A 23,476-nucleotide genomic window follows, 5' to 3' on the forward strand; every position below is an offset into this window, starting at 1 on the left:
AGCCCCTGGAAGCTTGCTAGCCATGCAGAATCTCAGGCCCCAGCCCAGATCTCCTGAATCAGAATCTGCAGTCAGCAAGAACCCCAGCTGAGACTGATGCATGGTAAAATCTGGTATCCAAATATTGGTTTGGTAGGGCTGCTATAAGAAAGTACCATCAGCTGGGTAGCTTAGACAACAAAAATTATTCTCTCTCAGTTTTGGAGGCCAGAAATCTGAAATCAAGGTGTTGGCAGGATTGGTTGCTTCTGAGAGCTGTAAAGAAATTAGGCTCTGTTCCAGACATCTCTCCTTGGCTTATAGATGGCCGTCTTCTCCCTATAACTCTTAACATCATCTTCCCTTTGTATATGTCTGTCTCTGGGTTCAAATTTCCCCTTTTTGTAAGAACATGAGTGATACTGGATTAGGGCCTACCCTAATGAGCTCACCTTACTAATTATCTCTACAACAGCTCTTTTTCCAAATAGGATCACATTCTGAGGTCCTGGAGACTAGAACTTCACCATATGAATTTTGGAGGACACAATTCAGCCTAACAGAGTCCTGCTTTGTACTGAACTATTATTAATGTATAAGGTCAGCAATGTATAAGGTTAGCAAATTTATATGATCAACTCATTGAAGACAACCAAAGGCCATCCAAATTACTTTTACTCTTTTTTTTTTTTTTTTTGAGATGGAGTCTCACTCTGTCACCCAGGCTGGAGTGCAGTGGTGCCATCTCGGCTCACTGCAAGCTCCACCTCCCAGGTTCACGTCATTCTCCTGCCCCAGCCTCCCGAGTAGCTGGGACTACAGGTGCCCGCCACCACGCCCAGCTAATTTTTTTTTTTGTAAGTAGAGACGGGGTTTCACCATGTTAGCCAGGATTGTCTCGATCTCCTGACCTCGTGAGCTGCCCGCCTCAGCCTCCCAAAGTGCTGGGATTACAGGCGTGAGCCACTGCGCCCAGCCTCCTTTTACTCTTAAAAACAGCTTACTTAGGTCAGGAAAGATTTTTTTGGGGGGCAGGAGAAGGGGGGCAGAGTTTTGCTCTTGTTGCCCAAGGTAGAGTGCAATGGCACGATCGGCTCACTGCAACCTCCGCCTCCTGGGTTCAAGAGATTCTCCTGCCTCAGCCTCCTGAATAGCTGGGATTACAGGTGCCCACCACCACGCCCAGCTAATTTTTTGTATTTTTAATAGAAATGGGGTTTTGCCATGTTAGCCAGGCTGGCCTTGAACCCCTGACCTCAGGTGATCCACCCACCTTGGCCTCCCAAAGTGCTGGGATTACAGGCATGAGCCACTGCACCTGGCCAGGAAAGTTTTTATAGCATACCACAGCAACATTTGTTGATCTATTTTTGAGAAACCCACACCCACCAGGTTCTCTTGGGGGTCTAAAGAGGCCTCATGTGAGTTTTAGGCTCCTCCACCAACATCAAACTGAAGGGACGCAGTTTATTTCCAGTTTTCTTAAGGTGGTACACCCAGGACTGATTATAACATCAGAGATGTGATTTTAGCAGCAGAAGTCATCCTGGACCACCACTTCTCTTATTCATGGTATTGGCCTGCCATTAATTCAGTCTAGTATCATATTTTCTCTTTCTCTCCTACTTTCTGTTTCACAACTCAATGATCTTACCGGAATATTTTTTTGAGACAGAGTCTCAATTTGCCGCCCAGGCTGGAGTGCAGTGGCGCAATCTCAGCTCACTGCAACCTCCGCCTTCTGGGTTCAAGCGATTCTCCTGCCTCAGCCTCCTGAGAAGCTGGGATTACAGTCATGCACCACCACGCCCAGCTAATTTTTGTATTTTTAGTAGAGAAGGGGTTTCGCCATGTTGGCCAGGCTGGTCTCGAACCCCTGACCTCAGGTGATCTGCCCGCCTTGGCCTCCCAAAGTGCTAGGATGACAGGCGTGAGCCATCTAAGCCTTTTAATTATTTTTCCACATGTTTCTGCACAGCCGCATTTTCCCACTCACCGTTACAGACACAAGTGCAGACGGTGCAGGTGCCCTCATTCCCATCTGTTCCGGTGCTTCCTTGGCCCTGTCCCTCAGACTCTGCATTCCCTTGAGTCTGATGTCAGTTCCACTCAGTGGGCATGACTTCTCTGTCTTCATCTTGTCTTGGATAAAAATGAAGACCAGGACAAGGCCCTCTCCTTCCCTGGTGACTTCATTTTGTGAGTACCCTGAGGGGACTGTCCACGATGCCCGTAGGATTGCCTGCCCAGCACTCCTTTCCCGCTGCTGTTCCCCCTTCCCATGTGATTGCAGTGCTAACAATGATTTTTTTTATTTCAACTCAATTTTCTGGCCCCAGTTGATTAACCCAGGGATGGGGCACCTGTGGCAAGCTGGGCCAATGAATCTTTTCCGGTCAATATTTGATCTTGGAAAAGGTAAAGTCCCACCAGTTTCTCCTTGGGTACTTGCCTATAAGATATGCTGATGTCAATCACATTTCCCACTAAAGAAGTGGAAAAAGCCCAGTTGCAGAGGAAGAATCATAATCACGTAATGCACCTTCTATCTGAATACTTACTGCGTGCCAGGCACTGCTCTAAGTGTTGTAGATGTGTTAATTCATTGCATCTTCACAGCCCTTGGAGGTAGGTTGATATTGCTATTACTGTTTTTCCCAGATGTAAACAGAAAAGCAGAGATGGAGAGTGTCCAGACGTCATTTAAGCCTCTAGTTCTAATCACTCCTTGAGGCTCCAGCTGCTGCAGCTGCTAGGTCCTGTGAGACATTTGGGTCAGCTCACGATACATCTCTCTCTTCCTTCTTTCCTTCCTTCCTTCCTTCCTTCCTTCCTTCCTTCCTTCCTTCCTTCCTTCCTTCCTTCTTTCTTTCTCTCTCTCTCTCTCCTTTCTCTCTCTCTCTCTCTCCTTTCTTTCTTTTTTTTTTTTTTTGGAGGCAATAGTATGATCTTGGCTCACTACAACTTCCCTCTCCCAGGTTCAAGAAATTTTCTGCCTTAGCCTCCTAAGTAGCTGGAACTACGAGTGCACACCACCACATCTGGCTAATTTTTGTATTTTTAGTAAAGACAGAATTTTTCCATGTTGTCCAGGCTGGTCTCGAACTCCTGACCTCAGGAGATTCACCTACCTCGGCCTCCCAAAGTGCCAGGATTACAGGCATGAGCCACTGTGCCAGCCACACCTCCCTTTCTTTTGCTAAAGTTAGCTCCAGCAGATTTCTTTAATTTACAACCAAAATATTTCAGAATACAACCAAAGAATATATCAATCTAAATAATCATCACTAATATTACTAGAATTCCAGAATTCAGCTTCTATATTTCCCTTATATGCACACACACACAAAAATAAAGTATTTTTGGGCCAGGGACATTGGCTCATGCCTGTAATCCCAACACTTTGGGAGGCTGAGGCAGGTGGATCACCTGAAGTCAGGAGTTCAAGACCAGCCTGGCCAACATGGTAAAACACTGTCTCTACTAAAAACATAAAAAATTAGCCAGGCATGGTGGTGCACGCCTGTAATCCCAGCTACTCAGAAGGCTGAGGCAGGAAAATCGCTTGAACCCAGGAGGCAGAGGTTGCAGTGAGCCAAGATGGCACCATTACACTCCAGCCTGGACAACAAGAGTGAAACTCCATCTCAAAAAAAATAAATAAATAAAAATGAAATAAAGCATTTTTGTCAAATATTCAGAAGAAATCCAATTAGACCATATCTGCTACACTTTTTTGTTGCAACAGGCTCCACAAATATAAGAATAAGGTTGGAGTTTTCTCTGAAGACAGCACAATAAAGTTAACGTACACTTTTCAATGTGCAAGCTTAATAATTCATTTTTATCTGTTCCGCCATGGTGACAGCAAAACAAAAAGAGATAAAACTAATTCATTTTTATAACAGAAGCTAATATATGAATATAATTTGTGTTTATACTATGTTTAAAATAGAACTAAGATTATCAACACAGTCTCAGGAAAGAACAATTATTACTGACATTGATAAGGGGGAAATTATTCAGAAAATATTAGAACAACATAAGAAGTTAAATAAATTTTTGTGTTTTTAGATGTACCGTCACCTTATTACCATAATTATCAGTTGAAGGAGTAAAGAGTCAAAAAGATGCAAATAAGGAGAAGTGTTTGAACGAGATGACAAAACATCCAAGGCATTTAGATGGATTGTTTTCTTCATATTGCTTCTGCCTGCAGGTGTCTTCAAAAACATTACCCAGCCCGCCTCCCGACTGCCAGCATTGTCATTTGCTTCTATAATGAAGAATTTAATGCCTTGTTTCGGACCGTGTCCAGTGTCATGAACCTCACGCCACACTATTTTCTTGAAGAAATTATTTTGGTAGATGACATGAGCGAAGTTGGTAAGATACAACACTCATTATCTAATCTACTTTGTTGTTGTTGTTGTTGTTGAGATGGAGTTTCACTCTGTCACCCAGGCTGGAGTGCAGTGGTACCATCTCGGCTCACTGCAACCTCTGCCTCCTAGGTTCAAGTGATTCTCCTGCCTCAGCCTCCCGTGCAGCTGGGATTACAGGTTCATGCCACCATGCCTGGCTAATTTTTGTATTTTTAGTAGAGACGGGATTTCACCATGTTGGTCAGGCTGGTCTCGAACTCCTGATCTCAAGTGATCTGTCCGCCTCAGCCTCCCAAAGTGCTGGGATTACAGGTGTGAGCCACGATGCTTGGCCATCTAATCTACTTTGAAGGTAGTGCTGTCCCCTATGGTACTTGAGTATTTTGTACAAAAAATCTTTTTGGTGGGTATTGGGGCAGGCATTGCACTAGGGGCTCTTGGTGTATGGTGGACGTGTGAGACCTGGGCCCTGTGCTTGGGCTCATGGCAGAGGGGTGGAGGGACGGTGCTTCCATAAGGTGAACATACGGGCACTGGCCACATCCTTGGAGATAACTTCAGGAAGAAGTGACATGTCAACTGAGGTCTGAATGATGAGTTGTAATGATCTAGGTGGAGAGGAAGGAAAAAGTGTTTTTGGTAGCTGAAGCAGCATTGTAAAGTCCCAGAGGTAAGAGAAGACATAGTGAGCTTGAAATACATGCTACCATATGTTATGTAGTTTATGCATGAGTATAGAGTTGCAGGGGGAAGGTGGGCAAAACCAGTGTTATTAAAAGGGAACTCCCAGCCCAGCCTGCTGCCTCACACCTGCAATCCCAGCACTTTGGGAGGCCAAGGTGGGCAGAGCCCTTGAGCTCAGGAGCTCCAGAGCAGCCTGGGCAACATGGCAAAACCCCATCACTTAAAAAAGATGGGGCGGGCGGGAGTAACTGCTCATAAAGGGCATTATTTGAATTTTATCTTGAAGCTATGAGGAGCTATTAAGGGCTTAATGCAGGAAAATGAGATGATCTAGGAATTCCATGAAAGAAGTGGAATCAGACCAACTGCAGTTAAGTGTGTATTCTTTCCTGATTACTGGTTTTAAAGAATCGTGATACTAGCACTAGTTAGCTACACTTAGAATTTGCGATTACTCATCTAATTTACAATGGAGCACAAAGCTTAGGCAAGCCAGGAGTACCAAAGCAATGATGTCAATATTAAGTAAGTTTCAGGCTGAAAGTCAACCCAATCCACTGTAAATGTGACCCACTATGAGCTCAGAAACCAAAAGATGAGGAGAAGCAGTAGGAAGAACAGGCAGAGGAAGAAGCCATCCCATGAGGTTCACCCTGCGGGAAAGTGACTCTAGGTGACTCCTGAATGTGACTCAAGTCACTGGCAGTTGTGTGGTGGAAATGTAGATGTTGGCCAAGCACCTATCATAAATAACACTGTTTCTAAGGGGTCACCGATGTCTGAGGGCACAGGACCTATTTCTAGCCTTGTGCATGGGAAGGGTGTGGAGTGAGGGCCTGGCTTCCCTGCTGCTCCTGTGACCCACGCTGCCTCATCTGCTCAAAAGACTGAGCAGCATGTTTAGCAACTTGCTGGGCAAGAAGTCACCGGGAAAGCCACCAGCAGGGAACAGGGTGGGATAACCTGACAGATTGTGGAATTCTAACTTCTCACCCAGAAGTACAAGGATGCTGCCATGGAGACACAGTGCCAGGAATGACCAGGGGACAGATACCTCCCCCAGCCTTTCAGAACCACACCGTGAATTTAGGGACATAACTAGTGTCTTAGTCAGCTTGGCTGCTGTAACAAAATACCACAAACTGGGTGGCTTAAACAACAAACATTTATTTCTTAGAGTCCTGGAGGTTGGAAATCCGAGATGAGGGTGCCATCAGGTCGACTTCTTAGAGTGGGCCCTCTTCCTGGGTGATAGACAGCCATCTTTTTGCTATGTCCTCATGCTGTGGAAAGAGAGCAAGCTAGCTCCATCACCCAGTGATGCCTCTGCAAGGCCGCACCTGCAAATACCGTCATACTGAGGGGTACTTTGAATTTTGGTGGGGACACAAACATACAAGCCATAAGATCTGTCAACGTTCTCATACATTCATCATACATTGTGGTCCCCTTTATAAGAGACTAGGGGGTCGCTGCTGCCAACATGTGGGTGTGCTGCCCAACCAGACACCTCTGCTTCTCCTCCTCTATCTGAGCCTTTGACCCACACAGAGCCTTAAACACAGGACGAGGGTGTTCTAGGCTCTGATGGAGCTCAGGTTGGCACCTTCCTCCTTTAATTCACAGTGACTTCATCATGGCTTTAAGGACAATTTCTTCAACAAAACCCTGTCTTTCCCAGCTGACACCTATAGGTATGGCCGATAGACTCCTCAGCCTGGGGGAGCAGGGCCAGGGGCCCAGGGAACTGCCCCCACTGAGTTACACAAATGGCCTGTCCATGACCTGCTGCCATCCACTTGTCCCACAGTCCTGGTCCCTCTAGACTGCAAGCCAACGACATGACCATCTTCTGAAAAACCTACACCCTCCACTTCATGGCAGTGACTGCTGCTGCCTCAACCGCCTTTATCTCCTCCAGGGCCTGGCTCAGGGCATCCCACTTCTCTCTCCTCCTGCCGCCTCCTGCATCCTGGATGTGAGTGAGGTGTCTGGAGATCTTTGAGCTGAGATGCTGCCCAGGCCTGCAAGTGCAGCTGTGCAGCCTGTATCCCTGCCTCTTTCTAAAAACAAGGAAGAAGATCCCTCCTTCTGCTGAAATTACCATGAACCTGTTCCTGTTCAACCTGCCCCTGACCCAGATTGCTGGGACTTAGGAATTTAGACCTCTGAGGCACCTGCATCCATCTCACCTGGTCCCAGCCTCCTTTATCATCATTGTATTAACCTCCAAATATTAAGTGACTATTGGGTGCCAGGCTCTGTGCTGGGTGATATATTTCTTCTTCCTCATACTGGAGTACTGCCGGAAACATGATGGTCATCCCTTCTCTCAGCTGAGGAAACTAAGACTCTAGTGGTTCGATAACTTTCCCAAGAGCTACTACAGAATTAGAAGCACAGACAGTAGCAAACCCAGATTGTGCCAAAGCTCTATAATGCATGCTTTTTCTATTAAAATGTTAATAGTGATTTACTAAAATGGAGTTATTTCACTAGAACCATAGAATAATATTTACAGGGCCAGGTGTGGTGGCTCACACCTATAATCCCAGAACTTTGGGAGACCAAGATGGGAGGATCCCTTGAGGCCGGGAGTTCAAGACCAGCCTGGACAATATAGCAAGACCCTATTGCTACAAAAAATTTAAAAATTAGCCAGGTGTGGTGGTGCACACCTGTAGTCCCAGATACTTAGGATGTTGAGGCACGAGGATTGCTTGATCCCAGGAGGTCAAGGCTGCAGTGAGCTACGATCATACACTGCACTCCAACGTTGGTAACAGAATGAGGCCCTATCTCAACAAAAACTAAACAAAAAGAAAAATATTTACAGTTGATTTTGATAATGAAACACTTTTGTTTCTCTCCCTTAAATGGGATAAAAATTCTATTTTTTTTTTTTTTTTTTTGAGATGGAGTTTTGCTCTTGTTGCCCAGGCTAGAGTGCAATGGCGCCATCTCAGCTCACTGCAACCTCTGCCTCCTGGGTTCAAGAGATTATCTTGCCTCAGCCTCCCGAGTACCTGGGATTACAGGCACCCACCACTACGCCCGGCTAATTTTTGTATTTTTAGTAGAGAGGGGGTTTCACCATGTTGGCCAGGCTGGTCTCGAACTCCTGACCTCAAGTGATCTGCCCGCCTCAGCCTCCCAAAGTGCTGGGATTACAGGCGTGAGACACCACACCTGGCCCCAAAATTCTCTTTTAAAGTTAGAACTTCTGTGGAATAGCATGGATTTTAGGAATAAGTCATAATGATGATACACTGTTTCAATTTCTATAGTTGCCGTTTATACATTCTCATATGTTGAATATTTTTCCAGATGATTTGAAAGAAAAACTAGACTATCACCTGGAAACTTTTCGGGAAAAGATTAAAATAATAAGAAACAAAAAGAGAGAGGGGCTGATTCGAGCAAGGCTGATTGGAGCTTCTCATGCTTCAGGTAGGAACATTCCTGGAGACAGGAGCCGGTGACGGTGTCACAGAGATCTTCCCTTCTGAGCGGGACTCCTCCGCAGGGAGACCTTCTATGTCTCTGTCTGCTTCATCAGAAGAGTGGAAATCTATTCCAGCCATATGAGCCTTTAATCTTCTTTTGCCTCTGAAAGTGTTCTGCTTTAAAATGTCAATTTGCTATTTTGGGTTGAAGATATTCTTTCGCAGGGACGTTAATGTCAGCCCCTCTCACAGGCTGAGTTCCCCAGTACAAACTCTGAGATGGAGTTTCAACCATAGGGGACCCACTGGGAGCCACAGGAGTGAGGAGAGCGAGACTGGGGGTGGGTTGGGCGGGAGGGAGCTGCAGCGCTCATCCACAGGGACCTCTGAAGCCAGGACCCCACAATGAAATAAGAGAAGGAGTTTATGGGGCAAGAGATGGGAGAACAGAAGAAAAAGTGTGAGCTGATGCTTCTGACCTGACACACGTGGAGGAGGACAGAGAAGGAAGGAGGTTTACCTCAAAGCGCTTCAGACAAGGTGCGGGTCTCAGAAAGGCTCAGTGGGCTAGGGGGAGCCACATTGCAAAGGCTGCCCGTTAGGGAGACCTGCAATGGGACTAGGTGGCGCATCTCCACTTCCTCCCCACCACCACCCACACACTGTGCTTGGTCATTGGGTGGCAGCAGCCTGGACCCTGGGAACGGCATGACCTTGACATGAGCTTCAGTAGATCCGAAAACTTTGGCAGTGGGAAGCACTCAAATCCGTCCCCCGCAGCAGGTTCTTGTGAAGGGACATCTGAGCAGCACACTCCCACGGCTGCCCCAAGAGCCATTCAAAGGGATCCCAGTTCCAGGTAAGGAGACCAGGCATGGACCAGTCATTGGATATGAACACTGCCCTCCCCTGCGGGCAGGTATGACCTTGGTAGCCATGGCTGGCCCAGGGCAGCTTCTGGGGAGGGACTCTGTTGTGAACCATTGGCTGTCAACGCTGCTGGGCAGCTGAGTCCCAGGAGCATCTGAGCAGCTTGCTAGAGGGCCCAAGCCTCCTAGGATCACACCTCCTGCCGCATGTAGGGGAATGTTGGCAGAACACTGAGCTAGAACCACGGGAGGCGAATCATTTGTCAGGGCATTCCTCAGGCTGCATTGCAAGCTGATGAAATGTCCCTGCTCCTCAGCAGGAAACACCTCCTTAAGGAATGGAAGGCCAAAAGACAAAAAGCAAAATTGGACTCTCTTTTTCCATGTTGGCCTGATCAGTGGACACATTCTCTTATTTAACTGCAAAGATAATACATGTTCATTGTCCAAAACCCAACAGAAACCAAACACAATACGGAGTGCATCTTTTCAGAGCCGCGTTTTTATGCATTTATGGATATATACATATATATGCACATGTATATACACAGGGTTAAGGATTTTTATTTATTTTACTTTTTTTTTTTTTTTTTTGAGACAGTTTCCCTCTGTCACCCACGCTGGAGTGCAGTGGCACAATCTGTAACCTCCTCCCGCTGGGCTCAAGCAATTCTCCTGCCTCAGCCTCTCAAGTAGCTGGGATTACAGGTGCCTGCCACCATGCTGGCTAATTTTTGTACTTTTAGTAGAGACGGGGTTTTGCCATGTTGGCCAGGCTGCTCTTTAACTCCTGGCCTTAAGTGATCTGCCCACCTCAGCTTCCCAACGTGCTGAGATTACTGGCGTGAGCCACCACGACTGGCCTGGGATTTTTAAATATATGGAATCATACTATCTGTACTGTCCTGAGACTTACTCTTTTATTTTTAATTTTTGGAACTTTTCCCATGACAATACTTAAGACTTACTTCAGTTTTCAATTGCTGTGCTGTATGATACTTCATATGGATTTTATTTTTTCTCTCTTTTTTTTTTTTTAGACAGAGTCTTGCTCTGTCGCCCAGGATGGAGTGCAGTGGTGTGATCTCAGCTCACTGCAACCTCTGTCTCCCAGGTTCAAGCGATTCTGCTGCCTCAGCCTCCCCCAAGAGCTGGGATTATAGGTGGGCGCCACCACGCCCAGCTAATTTTTTTGTATTTTTAGTAGAGATGGGATTTCACCATGTTGGCCAAACTGGTCTCTAACTCCTGACCTCAAATGATCTGCCTGCCTCGGCCTCCCAAAGTGTTGAGATTACAAGTGTGAGCCACTGCGCCCAGTCCATATGGATTTTATAATTGATTGTCATAACTTGTTTAGCCATTTCTGAATAGGTTATTTTTCTTTTTTACTATTACCTAAAAAATGCAGCAGTTACAATTCATGAACATACATCTTTGTGTGATTGATTGTGCCTATAAGATAAATTCCTAAAAGTGGAATCGCTGGGAAAAAGGAAATTTTTATTTTAAATTTTAAAAGATAATGCCAAATTGTCCTTGAAAAGTTTCACCAATTAACAGTCTCATCACACAGACAAAGTGCCCTTTCTCTGAAGCCAGAGCTGAATGTGATCCATCTTTCTAATGTTTGCCACAGTTGGCCAAAAAATAAGCTACCTTTTCTTTTCTTGGTATTACCAGCCATCGAATTTTTTTATATTTTCATAGATTGCTTACAGATCATTTTTCTGTCGATTTATCTGTTCATATCCTTTGCCAATTTTTCTAATGTGTTGTTTGTCTTTTTGTTATTGATTCAAACATGTCCTTATAACAGAAATTCTATATTATGAACACTGAGAATAGCGGTCCTCAGGCTAGAGCCTATCTTTTCTTCTCCTCTGGGGGTGTCTTATGTTGAGCAGAATTTTATTTATTTATTTATTTTGAGACAAGGTCTCACTCTGTTGCCCAGGCTGGAGTGCAGTGGCGCAATCTCGGCTCACTGCAACCTCCGCCTCCCGGGTTCAAGTGATTTTTGTGCCTCAGCCTCCTAAGTGGCTGGGATTACAGGTGCCTGCCACCTCACCCAGCTAATATTTTGTATTTTTAGTACAGAAGGGGTTTCACCATATTGGCCAGGCTGGTCTCGAACTCTTGGCCTCAAGTGGTCTACCTGCCTCGGCCTCCTGAAGTGTTGGGATTACAGGCGTGAGCCACTGTGCCTGGCCAGAAATTTTTAAGTCTTTAAGTTCACCGAAAAGCCCACTTCACTGGCTAACACAGTGAAACCCTGTCTCTACTAAGAATACAAAAAAATTAGCCGGGCATGGTGGCGGGCACCTGTAGTCCCAGCTACTCGGGAGGCTGAGGCAGGAGAATGGCGAGAACCCGGGAGACGGAGCTAGCAGTGAGCCAAGATTGTGCCATTGCACTCCAGCCTGGGTGACAGAGCGAGACTCCGTCTCAAAAAAAAAAAAAAAGCCCACTTCCTCTTGCTGGGCACAGGGCTAGACTGAACTTCCTAGTCTCTCTTCAACAGGAATAGCCTTGTGACTAAGTTTTAGCCATGGGATGTGAGTGCAAGTAACGTGTACCATTTCCTGACCAAGGCTCTTAGGAAGCTGGTCTGTCCCCTCCACACTCATTTCCTGTTCTGGCTGACTGCCGCCGAGATGACTAAGTGACTTTGGAGGCTCTGGGTTGAAAAGCCCCTGCCAGCCTGCATCCCTGAATGACCATATGGAGGGCTTGCCCCAGTCAGGAGCACCCGCCTTGGATGGCTAAATGCGTAGAAATAAACTTCTATTGCATTTGAGCCATTATCATTTTGGAATCTTATTATTATAATAGTAGCTAGCTTTAACATAATAAAAAACAAGCATATCAATATTTTTCCTTTATGATTTTTGGGTTTTGTCTCCTGTTCAAAAAATTCTTCCTTACCCTGAAATCATGATGATACTGTTCTTTTTGTTGTTGTTGTTGTTGTTGTTGAGATGGAGTCTCGCTGTGTCGCCCAGGCTAGAGTGCAATGGCGTCATCTCGGCTCACTGCAACCTCCGCCTCCCAGGTTCAAGTGATTCTCCTGCCTCAGCCTCCCGAGTAGTTGGGATTACAAGCACCTACTACCACACCCGGCTAGTTTTTGTATTTTTAGTAGAGACGGGGTTTCGCCATGTTGGTCAGGCTGGTCTCAAATTCCTGACCTCAGATGATCCGCCTGCCTCAGCCTCATAGTGCTGGGATTACAGGCGTGAGCCACTGCGCATGGCCTGATACTCTTCTTTAGTTTCTTCCTCATGTAAAAAAAAAAAAAATTGGTTTTTACATTAAACTTTGGATCTACCTGGAGCTGTTTGTTCTGGGAACGGTGTAAGTTAAGAATGTAATGTAATTTTTTCAGAATGAATAGCCAGTTTTCCCCACACCGTTCATTGAATAGTCCACCATTTCTTCATTGGTTGCAATGCTAGTTTTATCATTTTGTCAAATGTCTGTGTATTCCTGGGTCTATTTCTGGCATCTCTCTTCTGCTCTATGATGGTATTTTTGTATTTCTAGGCTAATCACGCTGTCTCTTTATTAGTACAGCTTGATAAGAAGTTTTTATATCTTCTTATTTTCTTGATAAGAAGATGTGTAGGACAAATCTTCCCACTTCATTCTGCAAAAGTGTCTTAGCTAGGATTGTCTTATCAAGTTCCAGGAAAAACGTGTTGAGATTTTCACTGGAATTGTATAGAGATGATAGATTAAAATGGGAAAGAATTTACATCTTTTTGATGATAAATGTCCCCACCCATGGACATTTATTCAGATCTGCTTTTATATTCTTTTGGTGTTTTGTCATTTGCTCTATAGATATTATGTGCAAAGATTTATTTCTGCTTATCTTGATTTTTTGGTTGTTGTTTTATTTTATTTTATTTTTTTTTTTGAGACAGAGTCTCGCTCTGTCGCCCAGGTTGTACTGCAGTGGCGCAATCTCGGCTCACTGCAAGCTCCGCCTCCCGGGTTCACGCCATTCTCCTGCCTCAGCCTCTCCGAGTAGCTGGGACCACAGGCGCCCGCCACCACGCCCGGCTAATTTTTTATATTTTTAGTAGAGACGGGGTTTCACCGTGGTCTCGATCTGCTGACCTGGTGATCCGCCCGCCTCGGCCTCCCAAAGTGCTAGGATTACAAGCGTGAGCCACCGCGCCCAGCCTGGTTGTTGTTTTAAAAATTGTGATTTGGGACCTTCCTGTTATATTTTTAAATTATTACTGGTACATAGGAATGAGATCTTTTGGTATATTTGATCTCATAAATAGAAACCTCAGTAAACTTAGTTGTTAGTGGTTGGTGGGTAGAGTCGCTTGCATTTTCTATCAGCTGAAGATAATTTTCCTTCTACCTCTAATGTTGATTAGAAGTGGCGGTAGCAGGCATCCTTTCTGCTTTTGACTTTCATGGGAATAATTCTGACATCATTTATTTACTATGTTGTTGTGTATTAGTTTCCTAGGACTGTTATAATGAAGTAGCACAAACAGGTGGCTTAAAACAACAGAAATTCATTTTCTCCCAGTTCTAGAGGCCAGAAGTCCAAAATCAAGGTGTGAGCAGGACCTCACTCCTTCTGAGACCTGCAGGGGAGACTCCTTCCCTGCCTCTTCAGCTTCTGGCGGTGGCTGCCAGTCCCGGGCTGCAGAGGCGTCACCCTAGGCTCCGCCTCTCTGTTCACAGGCATCCTCCCTGTGTGTCTGTGTGTGTGTCTTTGTCTCCCCCAACTGAATCTCAGAAGGACTCCAGTCACATTGAATGAAGGGCTCGCTCTACCCTGGTATGACCTCATTGCATCTGCAAAGACTCTGTTTCCAGTTAAAGGCACATTTTGAGGTTCCTGGGTTAGGACTTGAAAATATCATTTTGGGGAACACAGTTCAACCCGTAACACTACAGTTTGGATTGTTTTTGTTTAAAAGGGGAGTCTTATTTTTTTTATTTTGAAAATTTTCAAACCCACATAATACCCATAGAAACGCTCCCCTAGAGTCACTAGGTGTAGATGTAAATATCTCACAACACCCACTTCACACACGTGCTCTCCGTGCCTTCTCAGCCCGCGCACACACATCGCATCTGTGTTCAAAAGTAAGATGCAGACTGGACACAATGGCTCATGCCTAGAATCCCCACACTTTGAGAGGCTGAGGCGGGCGGATCACCTGAGGTCAGGAGTTCGAGACCAGCCTGACCAACATGGAGAACCCCCATCTCCACTAAAAATACAAAAATTAGCCAGGTATGGTGGCACATGCATGTAATCCCAGCTACTCAGGAGGCTGAGGCAGGAGAATCGCTTGAACCCAGGAGGTGGAGGCTGCAGTGAGCCAAGATCATGCCGTTGCACTCCAGCCTGGGCAACAGAGCGAGGCCCTGTCTCAAAAAAAAAAAAAAGTAAGATGTGTTTATGATTTTCTTTGTTTGTACTGTGTTCTTATACTTTTCACTTTACCAGACTCATAGAACAAATTGTATGGTTTTTCTTTTTTTCTAAAAATTTACATAAGACAGAGATTAACTGTGTGTGGGAACTTGCAGAGAACTGGCCAATAAACTGCCTAGGCACTGGTGTCTTTTTTGGTTTCCTCTTTAATCCACATTGTTTTCTTTTTTTTTAGGAGTGATTTTGAAAGTTTCCAAACAATTTTCAGAGATTTTTTAAATTATTTGTTAATTATTTATTCCTACTTAACTGTATTGTGGTCAGGAATTTGAAATTTCTGTTGTGGCTTAAGCTAGGTCAGTTTTTCCCAATGTCTATGTGTATTTTATACTTTTTTTCTTTTTGAGACAGGATCTCTCTCTGTCACCCACGCTGGAGTGCAGTGGAGTAATCGAAGCTCACTGCAGCCTCGAACTCCTGGGGTCAAGTGATCCTCCCGCCTTAGCCTCTCAAATGTTGGAATTGCAAGCATGAGTCACCACACCTGGCCTATTTTTTTAATTTTTGATAGAGATGTGGTCTCACTGTCCTGCCTAGGCTGGTCTCTAACTCTTGGTCTCAAGCAATATCCTCCCACCATAACCTCTCAAAGTGCTGGGATTACAGGCATGAGCCACCACACATGGCCCTTCTATGTGTATTTTCAAAGAATGTATATTTTTTCTTTTGGGTTGTAGGTTCTGTGTGTGTGTATATATATATATATATATAATTTTGTTCATATCTTTGATGATGGAATTCGACTTTATTTCTAAGTTTCTTAGAGTTGTACTGAAACCTTCAGCTATGACTGTGGATGTGTGCACCTACTTCTCCTGGCCCTTTGCCAGTGCTTGCCTTCTCTCAGCCTGTCTGTTCCCCACACCCCCAAGTGATGTAGGTGGCTGCCTGAGCCAGGCGTGCTCATGTGTCACAAGTGTGGGATCCTGTCGTGTGGGCAGGTGAGGCAGCAGCCAGCGGCCCTTCCTTAACGTATTGGGATTTATCTCTTGCCAACTGTGTGCTACCCATGCACATTTATTCTTTTTTTTTTTTCTTTTTTATCAACTCTATTGAGATGCAAACTGTACCTACTGAGCCTGGAGACGGGTTTTCACATGATGTTCATGTGCGCACACTCCTTTGGAGCCAGGTCATCTTCCTGGGAGCTATTTGCATTATTACAAAGCGACGCTGTCTCTCCAGTAGGGCCTGCCGTGATGTGTTCCCTGCTTTCCCTGACCTTTCCCTTCCTTCATCCCTCACCCACCCACCAGCTGCATGGGCCTTCCTGCTTCTGTCCCAGCCTGCCAAGCCTCATCCTATCTCAGAGCGTCTGCACGTGATTGGCTTCCCCTGGAACGTTCTTCTCTCAGGCGTCTGCATGACCTGTTATCTCACTTTGTTCAGTTCTCTGATCAAATGCCACTTTATCACCATAGTCTTTCAAACCACCCCATAGGAAATAGCAGACTCCTATCCCTCTCTATCATCACCCTTACCCCCAATTTTTTCTTTTTTTTTTTTTTTTGATGGAGTCTCGTTCTGTCCCCCAGGCTGGAGTGCAGTGGCGCGATCTCGGCTCACTACAAGCTCCGCCTCCTGGGTTCACGCCATTCTCCTGCCTCAGCCTCCCCAGTAGCTGGGACTACAGGTGCCCGCCACCACGCCCAGCTAATTTTTTGTATTTTTAGTAGAGACGGGGTTTCACTGTGTTAGCCAGGATGGTCTCGATCTCCTGATCTCGTGATCTGCCCGCCTCGGCCTCCCAAAGTGCTGGGATTACAGGCGTGAGCCACCACACCTGGCCTCCCCCATTTCTTTCTCTTCATAATTTCCATCACTATCTGTCCGTTTTTCTGGGCCAGTGGTGCTGTCCACGTGGCTGTTGAAGCGGCCTACAGACTGCAGGAGCTGAGGTGGACAGCCTGCGGTGAATGCTGTGGTGTACCTGCAGGGCAGGAAGGAAACCGCCTGAGATGCAGGCAGATAGATAACCCCACAGAGGAGAAGGAGAAGGCAGGGGTTTTGCAAAGTGAAGAAGAAAGAGAATGTTACAATCAGATGGCTTGAATCTAAAGAAATCTACAATCAGTTGGTGTGATTATTATTATTTTTTTTTTTGCATGGGAGCGGAAGTGTCATGGTTTGGAGGCAAACATGGTTGATGATTAAACCATGGATAATGATGAAATGCTAGTGTTGCTTCTGGATGCGGGGTTCATGCAGTTTGCGAGAAGGAGTTGTTTTTTTTTTCTTCTATCAGTAACATTGCAGGGAAGCAGTGTCTTCCAGGGAGAATTAGATAAGTCACTCTTCTGAGCCTCAGCCTCCTAATCCAAAATATGGGAATGATGCTATCGAACTAACATGGCTGTTACAATGATCAGATAAGGACATTACCTACATTTTTTTGGCATTATGTACCAAATAAATGCTTATTATATAGCAATTAGTACAAATAAATAATTAAAACATAAACATTGAATTTTATGTTTCAAAATGATGAAATACATACAATTAAAAGAAATACAGGGTAAAAATAATAAAATACAAAATATTAATGGTGGAAAGGCTCTCAGAGGTTTTAGAACTCATCAGCCTTTTCTCCTAGTTAAAGAAGCTAAGCTCCCGAAAGATTAGAGACTGGCTTTAGGTCACGTCACGCCAGGCTCAAACCCAGGAATTCTGATGCCATCTCAGTAGACGGCATCATCCCACCACTAGATTATCAGGATGTAGCATACAAACAAAATTTAGGATATTTAATAGTGTAGTTGCTTTGATTTCTTTCTACAAAATCCAAATGGCTAGGTTTAACAGATTTATAGTGAGTTAAATAGAAATGCTTATGTATTTTACAAAAACCGGTCATACGCTTAAGCACAGATTCTCTGTAAATCCCCTGACATAGATTTTGCACACCACATTCTCAAACATCAATACCAAAAAATTGGAAAGAGATAGCAATAGCAGGCTGGGTGTGGTGGCTCACGCCTGTAATCCCAGTACTTTGGGAGGCTGAGGTGGGAGGATTGCTTGAGGCCAGGAGTTTGAGACCAGCCTGGGAAACATGAGAAGACCTCATTTCTACAGAAATAAATAAACAAATAAAAATTAGCTAGGTGTGGTGGCCCGTGCCTGTAATCCTATCTATTTGGGAGGGCGAGGCAGGAGGATCGCTCGAGCCCAGGAGCTCAAGTTTACAGTGAGCTATGACTATGCCACTGCCCTCTAGACAGAGCAACACATCACAACCCCATCTCAAAGAACAAATAAAAAAAGATATAGCAATACCATAACATGTAGGTAAAAAAAAAAAAAAAAAAGAAAAAATATTTTTAAGATTTTAAAAATGCTTGGTTGTAGAGACCAAACAGAATTTTAATGTTATGTAAAATAAATTACATATAATGAGTTATGTTTAAGGGTAAAAATATGGACACTAACCAAAGAACGAAAATAAATACAAAACAGAGAAAAACAGGAAATACTGTGAAATCAATACATACGGTATTTGTTGCTTTTCAAAAATCAAGTTAACAAACGTTGCAATCCACAATCCCTAGAGAAATGGTGCAAATAGACTACTACAGGAGAGCAGAAAATAAGCTTCTACACAGGGTAAGATGGAGAATGTAGCTCCCAGCTCCAAACTTTAGGGAGCAATGGAATTGTTTAGAATATTTCCACTAATACTCTTTGGAAGCAAGTAGGGGAATAAATCCTCTATCAGGCTGGCTTGACCTCATGCCCTTTACTCATCACAAGCACTGAAGAGAATCTGATGACTGTCTGATGGATCATCTAGCACATGAATGATAGGCTATACTCTAAAAACAATAAATAGCACGGTCCTGCCCAGAACTCTCAAGGGCAGCAGAAGTAGGGCAACTGTCCTTTCGTAGCAACGAACTTTAGGTTCCCACAAAATATTCCTGTGAAGGAGAGAAATCAGCTGAAGAGGGACCCTCACTACTACTTTGCTCTCCTTATAGGATGTAGATTTCCCCTGTTAAATACTTTATGATGAGTGAAAATAAAATCTCATTGAAATGTAGGTGCTAGGTGGCTTGTTCCCACATGTTTTTAACTTAGATCAGCATTCAGGAATACCCCAAATTAATTTTGCATAAAGTATAATTTTAAATTATTTTGCAATTTTCAATATTGCATGTATAGTCTTTCTGGGTCATTAGAATCCTCAAAGTTGCAAATATTTAAATATTTCAATATTAAGGGTACAAGTGTACACTATATACAGTAAAGAGATACCACAAATCTGTATGGGAAAAAAGACTTTTAAAATGTTTTTGTTGCAGTTGTTGTTTAATGTCGCTTAAACAATTAGCCATTTGGGAAAATTCTAGGTCTTTATTTCATACCATAACTCTAACTGGATTAATATTAATTTTATTTTAAAAAATCAAACCATAGCCAGGGGTGGTGGCTCATGCTTGTCATCCCAGTGCTTTAGGAGGCCAAGGCAAGAGGATTGCTTGAGGCCAGGAGTTCGGGACCAGCCTGACAACACAGTGAGACACAATCTCTACAAAAATTTTTGTTAAAAAATTAGGCGAGTGTGTTGGTGCACACCTGTAGTCCTAGCTACTCAGGAGGCTGGGGCAAGAGGATCGCTTGAGTCCAGGAGCTGGAGGTTATAGTGAGCCATAATAGTGCCACTCCACTCCAGCCTGAGCAACAGAGTGAGACTGTCTCTTTAAAAATATCATCATCATAAACTTCTTAAAGGAGAATTTAAAAATATAAAAACATAGATTAATACTTGCCTGTTCTATGAATACAGAAGAAATTTCAAAGCTTAAAACCAATGGAAAAGGCAACTGAAAAAAGTCTATTTTTTTAACAAAAAAATGTAAAATTGCTGCAAATAAAAAATAATAAAATTAACAATAGGCTGGGGAAATATAAGAAGACAAAAAGTTAATATTCTTAGTATGTAAAATGTACATTTAAAATCCATTAAAAATACGACTCCAAGCTGGGCTTGGTGGCTCATGCCCATAATCCCAGCATTTTGGAAGGCCGAGGCAGGTGGATCATTTGAAGTCAGAAGTTCGAGACCAGCCTGGCCAACATGGTGAAACCCCATCTCTACTAAAAATACAAAAATTAGCTGGGCATGATGGCAGGTGCCTGTAATCCCAGCTACTTGGGAGGCTGAAGCAGGAGAATTGTTTGAAGCCGGGAGGTGGAGTTTGCAATGAGCCAAGATCGTGCCACTGCACTCCAGCTTGGGTGACAGAGGAGACTGTATCTCAAAAAAAAAAAAAAAAAAAAAAATACTCCGATAGGCAAAGGACATGAAAATTTCATTTACAAATGGCTAACCATGTGGAAAATTCAACCTCACCAGCGATAAAAAAAATTCTAACCAGATTTTTTTTAATTGAGGTGAGAGTAACATAAAACTGATCGTTTAAAAATGAATAATTGAGTAGCATTTTGCAGCCTTCACAATGTTGTACAGCCATGACCTCTAACTCCAAAACATTTTCATTACCTGAAAAGAAAATCTTTTAGCCATTAAGCAGCTTCCTTCCCTCCAGTCCCTGGCAACCACCAATCTGTGTTCCGTCTCTTTCTAGATATTTCATGTCAACGGAGTCATACAATATGTAACTTTTTGTATCAGTCTTCTTTCACTTAGCATATTTTTGAGGTTCATCCACATGGTGGATGTGTCAGTACTTCCTTCCTTTTTTGTGGCTGAATAATATTCCATTCTGTGATATACCAGTTTGTTTCTCCATTCATCCATTGATGGGCATTTGGGCTGTTTCCATCTTTTCACTGTTGTCAATAGCACTGCTGTGACCATGCATGTACATACATTTGTTTGAATTCTTTTGGGTATGTTCCTAGGAATAGAATTGCTGGGTCTTATGGTAATTCTAGGTTTAATTTTTTGAGGAACTGCCATGCTCTTTTCTTCAGTGGCTGCACCATTTACACTCCCACCAGTAATGTGGAAGAGTTCAAATTTCTCCATATCCTTGCCAAAACTTGTTTTTCATTTTTTAAGTTCTCGTCATCCTAGTGGAAGTGAAGTGGTTCTTCACTTTGGTTTTGATTTGTCTTTTCCTAATGACTAATGATGTTGTGCATCTGTTCGTGTGCTTGCTAGCCATTCGTACATCTTCTTAGGAGAACCAGATGTTATTTTTCACCTATCAAATTAGCAGACATGATTTTAAAATGCTAATAATGTTATGTAATATTATAGAAGCTATTTTAGGTGAAAAATGTGAAGTATAAAACTGTGTGTGTGCTGCCAATAGTATGAAAACTTATATGTGTTAAAAATGGGACTCTTGTTAGCTCAGTTTTGGTTGAAGCATGAAAATCATAGCTGTAATATTCCAAAGTGAGTTGTTAGACTGACCACGATAAAGATATTTCAAAACAGAGATCTGAGAACCAATGAGATGGCTCAGCCAGATTGAGTCATGTTGTTAGAGATTAAAGGAGATTTTTGGAGAAAGCTACTGCTCAAAGCCTGGTGAGAGAGACTTGATAGGAATTCAGCACATTCTCCGACATCAATACAATAAAATTGGAAATATATTGGGATTGAGGAAAACTGAACTAATGTTAGTTTTTTTGCCTGAAAATCAAAAGGATAAAAGGACTGTGACCAGCTGTAGAACAAAGGACACTTGCTTTTAGGTTAGTAGCTGTGTTTATGGCAGAGTTTGCTTTTGCAGTACTGGAGAGAGAGAGCTATAGGGATCATCTTAGATGGTGTCCAGTAGGACTATCTAGAAGAATGGACAGGTCTCAGCAGAAAAGCTGGAGGCAGAACAAAGGATCTTAGGGAGCTGAGAAGACAGATTGAGTCACCAGAATAGAATGCACTTGCCCAGTTTGTGGGAACTGCTGACAAGAGACCACCAGGGATGGGAAGGGAGGTCCTCAAAATTACTATGCCAGCCACACCCTCAGAGAACTCAGCCCAGAGAGTGCCAAGTCCAGGCAAGAAAGAACTTTCCTGCTCCCTGTACTCCTCCCCTCTCACTCATCATTCCCAACAGCATTGGACAAGTGGTCAAATTTCTCCACCACCTCCCCAACACTTGCTATTGTCTGTCTTTTTCCTTCTTGCCATCCTAGTGGATGTAAAGGGATACCTCACTGTGATTTTTATTAACGTTTTTCTGATGACTAATGATGTTGAACATCTTTTCACATGCTTATCAGCCATTTATACATCTTTGCAAAAATGTCTTCAAATCTCTTGTGCATTTTAAATCAAGTTATTTGTCTTTTTATTGCTAACTTGTAAGAATTATTTATATATTCTCATACAAGTCCTTTATTATATGTATGACTTGGAAATACTTTCCCCCATTTTGTGGATTTTTTTTTCTCTTTCTTTGTTTCTTTCTTTTTCTTCTTTTCTTTCTTTTTTTTTTTTTTCTTTTTTTTTTGACAGAGTCTTGTTCTGTCAACCAGGCTGGAGTGCGGTGGCACGATCTTGGCTCACTGCAACCTCTGCCTCTTGGGGTCAAGCGATTCTCCTGCCTCAGCCTCTTAAGTAGCTGGGATTACAGGCACCAACCACCATACCCGACTAATTTTTTTTGTATTTTTAATAGAGACGGGGTTTCGCTATGTTGGTCAGGTTGGTCTCGAGCTCCTGACCTCAGGTGATCTGCCCACCTCAGCCTTTGAGTTCAAGCTTTAGTGGGGACCTAATAGAGACATGGTGAAACCCCGTCTCTATTAAAAATACAAAAATTAGCCTGGCGTGTTGGCAGGCACCTGTAATCCCAGCTACTTGGGAAGCTGAGGCAGAAGAATTGCTTGAACCCGGGAGGCAGAGGTTGCAGTGAGCCAAGATCATGCCACTGTACTCTAGCCTGGGTGATAGAACAGGATTCTATCTCAAAAAAAAAAAAAAGCTTGAACTCAAGAGCAAAAGTCATGACGCATATCTGCATCTCATGCACCAAACTCAATGCCTAAGAAGGTGTCCTTTCAGTAACAATTTGCTAAATTTAAGCTGATCAGTCAAGACCAAGCTAAAATCATTTTTTAAAATGGAAGTCCAGTTCAGTTCCACCCGATCCTTTAGAATTCTCCCCGAAACCACTCTCTAACCCACAATTACTGGCTTCCTCTGAACATCTATGTCACATAATGTCGCATATGTTTGTACATAATAATGTATTTCGTGTTTCCTCCCAATGAAAATGAAAGCACTGTAAGAGCCAAACACATAGTAAATGCTCAAGAAATATCCATCACATTGAACTTTGATTTGGATTGCCATATTTTTTCAGCTATGTGGACTAACATTGCCCTGTTCTTGCCTCCCCAGGGGATGTTCTGGTGTTCCTGGACAGCCACTGTGAGGTGAACAGAGTATGGCTGGAGCCCCTGCTGCATGCCATTGCCAAGGACCCCAAAGTGGTGGTGTGCCCCCTGATAGATGTCATTGATGATAGAACTCTGGAGTATAAGCCCTCTCCTGTTGTAAGGGGAACTTTTGACTGGAACCTACAATTTAAATGGGATAATGTTTTCTCTTATGAGATGGATGGACCAGAAGGACCTACTAAACCAATCTGGTGAGATTTCTTCTGGTTTTGGAAAAATATAGCATATGTGTATGGAGACCCAGGGGGAAAAAAG

The 23,476-nt window shown here is 43.6% G+C and overlaps 1 protein-coding gene across 1 annotated transcript in view; it reads left to right on the plus strand.

Annotated features, from left to right (window-relative positions):
• The window catches only part of GALNTL5 (polypeptide N-acetylgalactosaminyltransferase like 5), a 62,428-nt gene that overhangs the window by 24,444 nt on the left and 14,508 nt on the right, over positions 1-23,476 (plus strand). Inside the window, 3 exon segments of the mRNA XM_055281493.2 lie at positions 4,199-4,365; positions 8,376-8,498; positions 23,163-23,412. Coding sequence (XP_055137468.1) covers positions 4,199-4,365; positions 8,376-8,498; positions 23,163-23,412 — 540 coding nt within the window.

Source organism: Symphalangus syndactylus, chromosome 6 (assembly GCF_028878055.3).
Source record: "Symphalangus syndactylus isolate Jambi chromosome 6, NHGRI_mSymSyn1-v2.1_pri, whole genome shotgun sequence".
Classification (NCBI taxonomy): Eukaryota; Metazoa; Chordata; class Mammalia; order Primates; family Hylobatidae; genus Symphalangus; species Symphalangus syndactylus.